The 10,481-nt window shown below is 66.1% G+C and overlaps 2 protein-coding genes across 3 annotated transcripts; one reads left to right on the plus strand and one right to left on the minus strand.

The window, feature by feature from the left end:
- Nucleotides 1-1,783: 1,783 nt before the first annotated feature.
- PROCR (protein C receptor) lies at nt 1,784-3,249 on the minus strand. The gene is made up of 4 exons (XM_084291912.1): nt 3,123-3,249; nt 2,778-3,014; nt 2,386-2,652; nt 1,784-2,268 (listed from the first exon to the last, which is right to left on the minus strand). Exons 1-4 carry the CDS (start codon nt 3,178-3,180, stop codon nt 2,156-2,158), a joined length of 675 nt encoding a protein of 224 aa, XP_084148038.1. The 5' UTR covers nt 3,181-3,249; the 3' UTR covers nt 1,784-2,155.
- A 226-nt stretch (nt 3,250-3,475) lies between these two features.
- PFKL (phosphofructokinase, liver type) lies at nt 3,476-10,015 on the plus strand. 2 transcript variants are annotated; one of them, XM_084291888.1, is made up of 22 exons: nt 3,476-3,740; nt 4,830-4,903; nt 5,004-5,081; nt 5,197-5,386; nt 5,490-5,655; nt 5,755-5,799; nt 5,886-5,994; nt 6,126-6,221; nt 6,305-6,397; nt 6,774-6,899; nt 7,055-7,119; nt 7,221-7,284; nt 7,396-7,542; nt 7,634-7,704; nt 7,793-7,880; nt 8,058-8,210; nt 8,296-8,460; nt 8,613-8,674; nt 8,764-8,875; nt 8,955-9,054; nt 9,148-9,253; nt 9,352-10,015. In XM_084291888.1, exons 2-22 carry the CDS (start codon nt 4,832-4,834, stop codon nt 9,497-9,499), a joined length of 2,256 nt encoding a protein of 751 aa, XP_084148014.1. In that variant the 5' UTR covers nt 3,476-3,740; nt 4,830-4,831; the 3' UTR covers nt 9,500-10,015. The 2 variants fall into 2 exon arrangements, with proteins under 2 accessions (XP_084148014.1, XP_084148013.1); XM_084291887.1 differs by lacking the exon at nt 3,476-3,740 and adding an exon at nt 3,914-4,035.
- Nucleotides 10,016-10,481: the final 466 nt, after the last annotated feature.

A 10,481-nucleotide genomic window follows, 5' to 3' on the forward strand; every position in this document is an offset into this window, starting at 1 on the left:
GGGGAGATGTGCACCCGTGGGGTAAGCGTGGAGGCGAAGGGGAAACCTGCCCCTACCCCGTGGGCATCGCCTTATTCCCTGCAACACCACAAAGAGCTCGAGGCTGGGCGCCTTATCTCCAACTGAGCAGTGATAGCAGCCTGAGTGATGGAAACCACGCAGCAGACAAAAAGAGAAACCCTCGTGGGGAGGGGGGACCAGCAGTGTTTGCTTTTAGTGTTTGCTTTCAAGGAGACGCCGCACAGGGGGCTGGGGAAAGCCCCTGGGGGGCTGTGGGGAAAATAAAGCAAGGAGCAAACTGCGCTCGCCCCTTGGATGCGTGCGGCGAAGGGCTGGCACCCGTCCCGCGAGGGGAGCATGGCCAGATTTTAGAAAGGACGGGCCCTGGATGCGGCTACCAGCTCCCAGAGCGATGGTAAATATTTAAGCAGTGTCTGGGAGCTGGCTGCAGCCAGCCCTTCCCCGCCTGTGACCCGGCATGCCACACGTCCCCGGCGTGCTGGTGCAGGGGCAAGTGGCGGTGACCCTGTGGTGAGGCAGTTTGGGGGTGGAAAGAGGAATTTTGGGGCTGGGAGGGGCACGGATGCTGCTGCGATAACCTTTCCCTCCGCTCTGTGTCATGCGTTGGGCGCGGGTGCTGGTCACTGCCGGGGAGGTGGCTCTGGGACAGGGGGGTGCTGGCTTTGGGTGCCCGGGGATGGCCAGGAGCCATCCTGGGGACACGGCAGGGTGGCAGCAGCAGCCTCGGATGTTTTGTGGAGCGCCCGGCCATGCGCAGCACACAGAGGCCTGGCAGATGGGAAAAGGCTTCCCCAGAGCTGCTTCAAGCGGAGACTTCCCCAGCCGCCCCAAAGCCGACGCGTTTCAGAAGCAAACCAAGCCCCGTCCTTCCACCCCCAGCCCCAGATCCGGGCCCTTCCTGGGTGCCCCCTGGCCGAGGACCTGGCAGGAGCCACGCGACCCCTTGGGAGAAACGTGCAGCTCAAGGCACTGCAGTGGATACTGCGATGCCCCGTGTGCCAAAGCAGAGCCCGTGGGGACATGGACACGGCCCTCACACCCCGCTGGAGGCTGTTCTCCGAGTGTTGACGCTCGCCTGCCGTGGTGTCAGCGCTTTGGAGGCTCGGGCCTCTCGTGCTCTGGCCGAGGAGCCCCCTAAAGGGTGGGGAGCAGCGGGACGGCCGAGCACGCCGCTCGGGGTGGAGGGCGGCCAGGGCCACCTGGCAGCTCCAGTGGATCAGATGAGATTTTTGGAGACCTCCTCCTTCAGCCCTCTCTGTGGACACCGCTGTGTCATCCCCCCATCCCGTTCCCGTTTCGTTTTCCATCTCCCCCTTCCCCTGCCTGACTCCCTGCTCCCGCGAGAAGCTGTGTGTTTGCAGCTCTGCTTTTACACAAGGACGTGCTTCACCAACAATCCTTCTCTTTATCCCCCCCAAAGCCCCTTCTATCCCCAGTCCCCGTCTCTGGGCAGTCTGTAGGTGACAGCAGTGAATGCTTCAGCCTGCCCAGGAAAACGGCCCGCGTCCCTCCAGTCCCCCTTGGTGTGCCAGAGGGAGATAAGGGAAAGAAAAACAAATTGAGCTGGCTGGCCCCGGGGAAAAATCCCTGCTGCAGTGAAAACAAAGCGGCGCGGGGATCACGACGAGTTCAGGCAGCGCAAGCCCCATGAGCCTCCCCCGAGGCCGAGCGAACTCAGGACGCACAGTCCGGCCCCAAAGCAAGACAAGGCAGCACAAGGAGGTGGGCAGAAGGGGTTTTATTGCACCAAAACCAAAGCAGGGCTGTCGTGCGTGGAGGTGGATGGCCACCGGTGGGTCCTCGCCCAGGTGTGCCACCTTTCCTTCCCCCATTCCTCCCCTACCGGAATGGGGGCGAGTGATGGTTTGAGCGCCTTTGAATGCTTTCTTGGCTTTCTTCTCTGATTTTTCACCGCTCCCCTTCCCCGTTTTTTCCATCCCGGCCAAGCGTGGTGTTGCGTTAAGCCTCGGCACACAGCGTGGGGACTGTCCCCAAGGCAGGGGAGGGACATCCCAGCCGGGGGACCCGCCAGCGAGGAGCTTGAGGCACGCAAGATCTGTCCCCTGCCTCCGTGGGGTGACGCTGGGTCGGTCCCCTGCCTCCATGGGGTGATGTGGGACAGCCGTGGCCACCGCTAGCAGCTGCCACCCGTGCACAAGAAGATGCCCCCGGCCATGCCCAGCACCGCCAAGACCCCCACGCTCAGACCCAGCGCCAGCGGGGCGTGCGACCGGCTGCTCTGCTTTCCTGCAAGAGATGAGAGGAGGTGACAAGGGCAGGACACCCCAAGCCCCTGCTCTCAAGGGACGAGCCCCCGGGAGCAGGGGACGATCCCCAGCCACCCCCGTCGTCCCCGGCACGGACCTGTCTCAGGGCTCTGAGCCCGCAGGATGTCCACGCAGGTGGTGTTGAGGAAATACTGCAGGTCCCGGGTGGTCTCCGGGTACTTCATCAGCTCCCGCTGGGCGAAGGAGGCCACCGCGTCCCTGCCGGGCCAGCGGCGCTCCCAGGTGGCGGTGGGGACGTGGAAGGTGAGGAAGGCCGTCCCGTTGAGGGTGATCTCGTAGAAGCTGTGAGCTGTGCCGTTGGGGAAGAGGCAGCAGCCCAGGCGGCAGCACAGGCTCTGCGTGTCTGCAGGGAGGCCGTGAGGACGGGCAGGGGACCAGAACCACCCTCAACACCCCCAGCGCCGAGCCGCCCTCCACGCACCGAGTTATCACGGCCCCGTCGGCATCCCCCCTTGCCCCAGCACTCACAGTTGATGGGCCTCTCCTTGCTGAAGAGCCGCACCAGCTCGCCGAAGTAGGTCAGGTAGTTGCCCACCGTCTCCTGCCGCCGCTCCCAGGTGGCCGGGGGCTCCAGCGGCAGCACCTGGGTGACGTTGTGGCCCTCCAGGAGGTGGCTGAGCCGCCCGCCCAGCGTGGCGTTGCCCCAGAAGTCAGAGCTGCCCTTGGACACCCGCGTCCACTGCAGCATGGTGAAGGCGAGCGGGGCTGCCGGGAGACGTCGGGGTCACCGTGGCTGGCGGTGGCAGGGTGACCCCAAGCCCAATGCTCGCCCGCCAGCTTGGCAGTGCCCCGCATAGCCCTGGGTGGCCTTACCTGTGCCTTGTGCCCCGCAGCCCAGGGCCCCGCAGAGCAGCAGCAGCAGCAGCAGCATGACGAGACGGGACGGGACGGGATGGGATGGGAGGGATGGGATGTGTGGGGACGGCGGCGGTGAGGGAATTTAGCGGGGCCGGGGAGGTGGAGCTGGAGGAGGAGGACGATGGTGGGAGTCCGGCCAAGGCGCTCCCATTTCCTTAGCCCGGGACAGCCGCACCCCTTCCCTGCCGGGCGCCACGGGGGGCCTGGGAGGGGGTTGGAGGGACTGGGGGGAACTGGGAAGGACTGGGAAGGACTGGGGGGAAAGGAGGGTTCTTGTAACAGCTGCAGAGTGGCCCGGTACGGGCACGGGGACTGCACGGCGGGCTGGTGTTGGCACGGCACGGCTCGGTAGGGCTCGGTAGGGCTCGGTACAACACAGCACGGCTCGGTACGACACAGTATGGCCCGGCACGGCTCGGTACGGCTCAGCACGGCTCGGTACGACATGGCTCGGCTTGGAACGGCTCGGCACGACACAGTACGGCCCGGCACGGCTCGGCACGACATGGCTCGGCCCGGCACGGCTCGCTACGACACGGCACGACACGGCACGGCCCGGTACGACACGGCCAGGTACGGCTCGGCTCGGCTCAACCCAGCCCGGCCCCCTACGCCCCCGATGCCCCCGGCCCGGCCCGGCACGGCTCGGCACGGCGCCAGCAGGGGGCGTGGCCACCGGGAGGGGGGCGTGGCCACATTGGATGGGCGTGGTCACCCGTGGGCGTGGCCTCTCGGGGGCGGGGCGGCGGCGGCGGCGGTGGCGCCGGTGCCGGGAGCGCAGCGATGGCGGCGGCGGAGCTGGAGCGGCTGCGGATGGCGGGGGCCGGCATGGCCATCGCCGTGCTCACCAGCGGCGGCGACGCGCAAGGTGGGGAGGAGGGGAGGAAGGGGGAGAGGCCGGGGGTCGCTGCCGAGCCCCCCCCCCGACCGCGGGGATGCGGCGGGTGCGGAGTCCTCGGTGCCGCGGGGGCCTCTGGGACGCGCCACGGGGACACGGGACGTGGGGACACGGGGGGTGCGGGCACGGGGCGTGGGGGGCAAGGGATACGGGGACAGGGGACGTGGGGACATGGGATATGGGGACATGGGACATGGGGGACATGGGATTTGGGGACACAGGACATGGGGGACACAAGATATGGGGACATGGGACATGGGGTACAAGGGATTTGGGGACTTGGGACATGGGGGACAAGTGGTATGGGGACATGGGATATGGGGACATGAGATATGGGGACATGGGACACAGGGTACAAGGGATATGGGGACATGAGATACAGGGACATGGGACATGGGGGACAAGGGATATGGGGACACGGGATATGGGGACACGGGGTACAAAGAATATGGAGACATGGGGGACAAGGGATATGAGAGACACGGGGACATGGGGGACACGGGGCATGGGATACGGAGGACACAGGATAGAGGAGACATGGGGACATGGGATATAGGGGCACAGGGTATGGGGGACACAGGATATGAGGACATGGGACTCGTGGGATATGGGACACACAGAACATGGGAACACGAGGGACACAGGACACACGGGGACAGCCATGCCCCAGCACGATGGAACTGTCGAGGGTCCCCTCCTGGCTGGAGGGGGTCTCCCCGTGGAGCCCCCCCCGTGCCACTCGCTGTCACATCTCCTCTCGGCAGGCATGAACGCCGCCGTCCGCGCCGTCACCCGCATGGGCATCTACGTGGGAGCCAAGGTCTTCCTCATCTACGAGGTTTGTCCACCCCCTGCTCCCCCAAAAGCCGCCCGGCCCTATTTTCATTCATTCACCCGTTCGTCCTGCGCTCGGGGACCTCACCTCCGCGTCCCCACAGGGCTACGAGGGGCTGGTGGAAGGAGGTGACAACATCAAGCAAGCCACCTGGCTCAGCGTCTCCAACATCATCCAGCTGGTAAGCCTCGCCCGGCGCCCCTCACCCTAACCCTAACCCACCAGAGGAGCCGGGGGCCATCACCCCCCCCCCCCCCCTCCCGTGTCCCCTGTGTCCCTCCCCACATCCCCGGCAGGGCGGCACGGTCATCGGCAGCGCCCGCTGCAAAGCCTTCACCACGCGGGAGGGCCGCCTGCGTGCCGCCCGCAACCTGGTGGAGCACGGCATCACCAACCTGTGCGTCATCGGCGGCGACGGCAGCCTGACGGGGGCCGATATTTTCCGCGCCGAGTGGGGCGGGCTGCTGGACGAGCTGCTGCGGGACGGTGCGTGGGGGCGAGGGGGGCGAAGAGGGGGATCCCCTGGGACGGGAGGTCGGAAAGGCTGCGGAGCTCAAAGCCCGGTGTTGCGGGGAATCGGGGGGAGCAGGGCAGATCAGCGAGGAGGTGGCGAAGGCGAACGGGCGGCTGAACATCGTGGGGCTGGTGGGCTCCATCGACAACGACTTCTGCGGCACCGACATGACCATCGGCACCGACTCGGCGCTGCACCGCATCATGGAGGTGATCGACGCCATCACCACCACGGCGCAGAGGTGAGCGGCACGTGCTGCCCCTCGTCCCCAGCACCCGTGGGCGCACGCCCAGCCTCCCTCCTCCTCCTCCTCCTCTTCCTCCCTTCGCTCTCCTTGCAGCCACCAGCGGACGTTCGTGCTGGAGGTGATGGGCCGGCACTGCGGGTGAGGAGCACGGCGGGGGGGCAGCGCCACCACTGCTGCGTTTTGGGACCCTGGGGACACGCGGGTGCCAATGCCGCTCCCTGCAGGTACCTGGCACTGGTGTCCGGGCTGGCCTCGGGGGCCGACTGGCTCTTCATCCCCGAATCCCCTCCGGAGGACGGCTGGGAGGACATGATGTGCGAGAGGCTCGGGGAGGTGAGAGGGGACCCATCCCCTGCGACCCCCACCAGGGACCGCAGGAAGGGTGCTGGGTGTGGGGACAGACCCAAATAACGCTGACTTTGCCAATGTGTTTTTTTTCCTTCCCCCTCCCCACGCTACGCCAGACGCGCAGCCGAGGGTCGCGGCTCAACATCATCATCATCGCGGAGGGCGCCATCGACCGCAACGGCAAGCCCATCACCTCCAACTACGTGAAGGACGTAAGGCCCCCCCCCTCCGCCTCCACCCGCTCCCCCGGCCGCGGCCGGATCCTGCCCGGCCTGACGGCCTCTCCGCTCCGCAGCTGGTGGTGCAGCGCCTGGGCTTCGACACTCGGGTCACCGTCCTGGGCCACGTGCAGCGCGGGGGGACGCCCTCAGCCTTCGACCGCGTGCTGGTGGGTCCTGGGCAGGGGGAAAGCTGCTGCGGGAGGGGGCCGGGAGCTCGGAAAAGGGCTGGGAGCACGGCAGAAGGGGGATTTGTGGGTACCCTGCCCCATCACAAGGATGTGCCAGCTTGGATCGAGCTCATACAGTCCCCCTAGGCGCAGCTGGGCAGAGCAATCACCCCATTTCCCTTAATTGGCTGTGAAATCACCACTTTTAAATAATTCAGTGGCTTTCCGACCATAAATAGGAAATGATCAAGCACGCCCCGCTGCTTGATTCCTAACCGTGCGCACCCATAGCGAGGTGCAGGCATCAGCGAGGGTGGCCCCAGAGTGACGCCCCGATGGGTGTCCCCCCCACCCCGTGCCCCAAAACCCTTTTCAGAGCAGCAAGATGGGGATGGAGGCGGTGATGGCGCTGCTGGAGGCCACCCCGGACACCCCCGCCTGCGTGGTGAGCCTGTCGGGGAACCAGTCGGTGCGGCTGCCCCTGATGGAGTGTGTCCAGGTGGTGAGTACGTGGTGGCACCGGGGGTCCCCGGGGGCATGGAGCCCCTGGCGGCACCGAATTTGCCTCCCGTCCCCGGGAGGTTGGGGTGGGCGTTGGGGTCGTCCTGCTCCCATCACCCCAGGCACGGGCGTCACGGCGCTCATCTCTCCCCCAAGACGAAGGATGTGCAGAAGGCCATGGACGAGAAGAGGTTTGATGAGGCGATCCAGCTCCGTGGGAGGTGAGGAGCAGGGTGGTGGCCACCACCGGGGGCCGGGAGGTGTCCCCAGAGGGTCCCGCTGGGATGGGGGCTCTCCACTCGAGCCATCGTTGTCCTCGCAGGAGCTTTGAAAACAACTGGAACATCTACAAGATGCTGGCACACCAGAAGCCAGCGCAGGAGAAGGTAAGGGAGAGTGGTGGGACGTCCCCTCCATCGTCACCTCCGCTTTTGAGGGGGGCAGGCACGTGTGGTGGCCAAGCCGCTGTCCCCATTGTGCCACCACCGTCCCCGCAGAGCCCCTTCAGCTTGGCCATCCTGAACGTGGGTGCCCCCGCCGCCGGCATGAACGCGGCCGTCCGCTCGGCCGTGCGCATCAGCATCTGCCAGGGCCACACCGTCTACGCGGTGAACGACGGCTTCGAGGGCTTGGCCAAGGGACAGGTCAGCGCGCCGGCTCCGAAAGCCCCAAAGGGCTTGTGAGAGGGGTGGCCGGGCTGTCCCCAGCCCCAAAAACGGGCGCTGCTTCTTGCAGATCCGCGAGGTGGGCTGGCACGACGTGGCGGGCTGGCTGGGGCGCGGCGGGTCCATGCTGGGCACCAAGCGGTAAGTGGTGAGCGCCGGGGGGGCACCGCTGTCACCCGGCCTCTCGAGGACCTCGTGGTCCTCACCCCGCCACCCTTCCCCTCCGCAGCACTCTGCCCAAGACCTGCATGGAAAAGATCGTGGAGAACGTGCGGAAATTCAACATCCAGGCTCTGCTGGTCATCGGGGGGTTCGAGGTGCGGGGAGAGCCTTTTGCACGGGCTGGGGAGGGCAGGGATCTGAAAGTGCCCCTCAGTGTCACCAGAGGGAGGTGGCATCTCCTGCGCCTCTGTGTGGGGACACAGAGGAGGGATGGGACCAGCCCCGGGCAACGGGGCGGTTTGGGACCCTGCTGAGGGCTGTGCCCGTGGCAGGCGTACGAGGGGGTGCTGCAGCTGGTGGAAGCCCGCGGGCAGTACGAGGAGCTGTGCATCATCATGTGCGTCATCCCCGCCACCATCAGCAACAACGTGCCCGGCACCGACTTCAGCCTGGGCTCGGACACGGCCGTCAACGCAGCCATGGAGGTGAGGGGCAGCGGCGAGGGGTCCCCCGCTCACCCCCAGTGAGCTTTGCCCGTGTGACCCCATCCCCAATTTTGTCCCGGGGTAGAGCTGCGACCGCATCAAGCAGTCGGCGTCGGGCACCAAGCGCCGCGTCTTCATCGTGGAGACCATGGGCGGCTACTGCGGGTACCTGTCCACCGTCACCGGCATCGCGGTGGGCGCCGACGCCGCCTACGTGTACGAAGACCCCTTCACCATCCACGACCTGAAGGTGAGCAGCCCCCGGGCTCCTGACGGCATCATTGGGGTGAAAAAATGGAAGGAAAACGGGGATGGGGCGGGCTCCGGAGGAGCTCTGGTGGGATCTGGGGGACGTGGGGTGGATGTAGGAGGCCTGGGACGTGCAGGTGGTTTGTCTCGCAGGCCAACGTGGAGCACTTGACTGACAAAATGAAGACGGATATCCAGAGAGGGCTGGTGCTGCGGTGAGTTGGGGGTCCCCCGGGGCGCAGGGGCACCTTGGGGACGCCAAGTGAAGGAGCGGCCCCCCCACCCCTTCCCTCTGCTCCCCCAGCAACGAGAAGTGTCACGAGCACTACACCACCGAGTTCCTCTACAACCTCTACTCCTCCGAGGGCAAAGGGATCTTCGACTGCAGGATCAACGTCCTGGGCCACCTCCAGCAGGTACTACGGGGTCAGGAGGGCCACCAGCACTGTGCCACGTGCCATGGGGGCTTGACATCTGCGTTTTCTTTGCACCCAGGGTGGGGCCCCAACCCCCTTTGACCGCAACTATGGGACCAAGCTGGGGGTGAAGGCCGTGCTGTGGATGTCGGAGAAGCTGCAGGAGGTCTACCGCAAGGGTGAGCCAAGGGTCGGGGGGACACCGGTGGCATGGGGCAGCTCGGCTGCTGTCCCCATGGCGAGGTGACCGCGGCCAGCCGTGTCCCCCCCAGGGCGTGTGTTTGCCAACTCGGCCGACTCCGCCTGCGTGATCGGGCTGAGGAAGAAGGTGGTGGCCTTCAGCCCCGTGACAGAGCTCAAGAAGGTCACGGATTTTGAGTAAGTCCCCGTCCCCTGTCCGTGGGGACCTTCCCGATGCTGGTGGCGAGGGCTGCCGTCCCCGGGGGCCACTGGAGAGCCGTGTCCCCCTCTCGTAGGCACCGGCTGCCCCAGGAGCAGTGGTGGCTGAACCTGCGGCTGATGCTGAAGATGCTGGCCAACTACCAGATCAGCCTGACCGAGTACATCTCGGGGAAGATGGAGCACGTCACCCGGCGCACGCTCAGCATTGAGAAGGGCTTCTAGGGGCTGTCCCCGAGCGCAACCTCCCCAAACCCTGCCTGAAATCACTGGTCCAAGGGCTGGGCCCTGCGCAGAGCGGGGGCAAGGAGGCTTCCTCGAGCCCGGCCGCGCAGCCCAGCCCCGTAATCATCCTCTTCTAGTTTATTGCTGTTATTTAATGATGGGGTTATCCTGATTCCTTCTTCCGTGGCTTGACCGCCCCAACCAAGTGCTGCTTTTAGCTGAGCGCGCTCGGCGCAGGAGGGGAGCGGAGGAGCAGGCACCGCTGTGCCGGAGCGGGCAGGGGGTGGCCCTGGGGGCTTCCTCTGCCCGGTGAAGCCCCCGGCCCCATCCCCCCGGAGTTGTTTCGACGCAGAGGTCTCAGCAAGCCCCTGTCCCCGGCCACCTTGCATGATGCTTGGCTGTGACCACCACCACTGTGTGGCCCTGGGGCCGTTTCCCATCATCTCACCGCCGCTCCGTGACCCCGCCGCACCTCGTGCCGCTGCGGCGTCGCTCGCATCTAGAGATAAAAACCGCTGGAGCCAAAGCTGCCTTGATGGTGTGGTCACTGGGCGCTGCGTCCCCATGGGGAGAACCAGGGTTGATGGTCCCCATGGGGTGGGCATTGGGATCAGGGGACAGTCCCATGCTGAGGCTGGTTTCTGGGGAGTGGGCGTGAGAAAGCTGAGCTGCGGGCGACGTGCCAGAGCTGGATCAACGCTGGGATGGGAGGTTTCCATGGTGTGTGCATCCCAAGCAGGGGTCCTGGGAGAGCAGAACCACAGGCGGCCTCTCCCATGCGCGGGTCCTTCCAGCGGGTGCAAAGTCAACATCCCTCTGCGGGGCGACCTCGCGACCCTGGAGGAAAATCACTTCCCCCTTGGTTTGGCTCCCACCTTCGAGGGAAGTTCAAAGCTGACTTCTCGGGGTGACACGCGTGGCTTTCACGCAGTTTCTCAGGGTGGCTGCCAAGCGCCACAGCCCTGGATCGCAGCACTGGGGC

This window comes from Netta rufina (genome assembly GCF_964035555.1).
Source record: "Netta rufina genome assembly, chromosome: 9".
Classification (NCBI taxonomy): Eukaryota; Metazoa; Chordata; class Aves; order Anseriformes; family Anatidae; genus Netta; species Netta rufina.

What these genes read in the sequence shown, in the direction of transcription:
- PROCR (XM_084291912.1), bottom strand. Translation starts at nt 3,180, where the DNA reads ATGCTGCTGCTGCTGCTGCTGCTCTGCGGGGCCCTGGGCTGCGGGGCA. An exon ending in CTGCGGGGCACAAGGCACAG is followed by an intron (nt 3,015 to 3,122) that starts GTAAGGCCACCC and finishes GTCTCCCGGCAG; the next exon opens with CCCCGCTCGCCTTCACCATG. An exon ending in GGCTCAGAGCCCTGAGACAG is followed by an intron (nt 2,269 to 2,385) that starts GTCCGTGCCGGG and finishes CATCTCTTGCAG; the next exon opens with GAAAGCAGAGCAGCCGGTCG.
- PFKL (XM_084291887.1), top strand. Translation starts at nt 3,951, where the DNA reads ATGGCGGCGGCGGAGCTGGAGCGGCTGCGGATGGCGGGGGCCGGCATG. An exon ending in GGACGAGCTGCTGCGGGACG is followed by an intron (nt 5,387 to 5,489) that starts GTGCGTGGGGGC and finishes CGGGGGGAGCAG; the next exon opens with GGCAGATCAGCGAGGAGGTG. An exon ending in TGGTCATCGGGGGGTTCGAG is followed by an intron (nt 7,881 to 8,057) that starts GTGCGGGGAGAG and finishes TGCCCGTGGCAG; the next exon opens with GCGTACGAGGGGGTGCTGCA.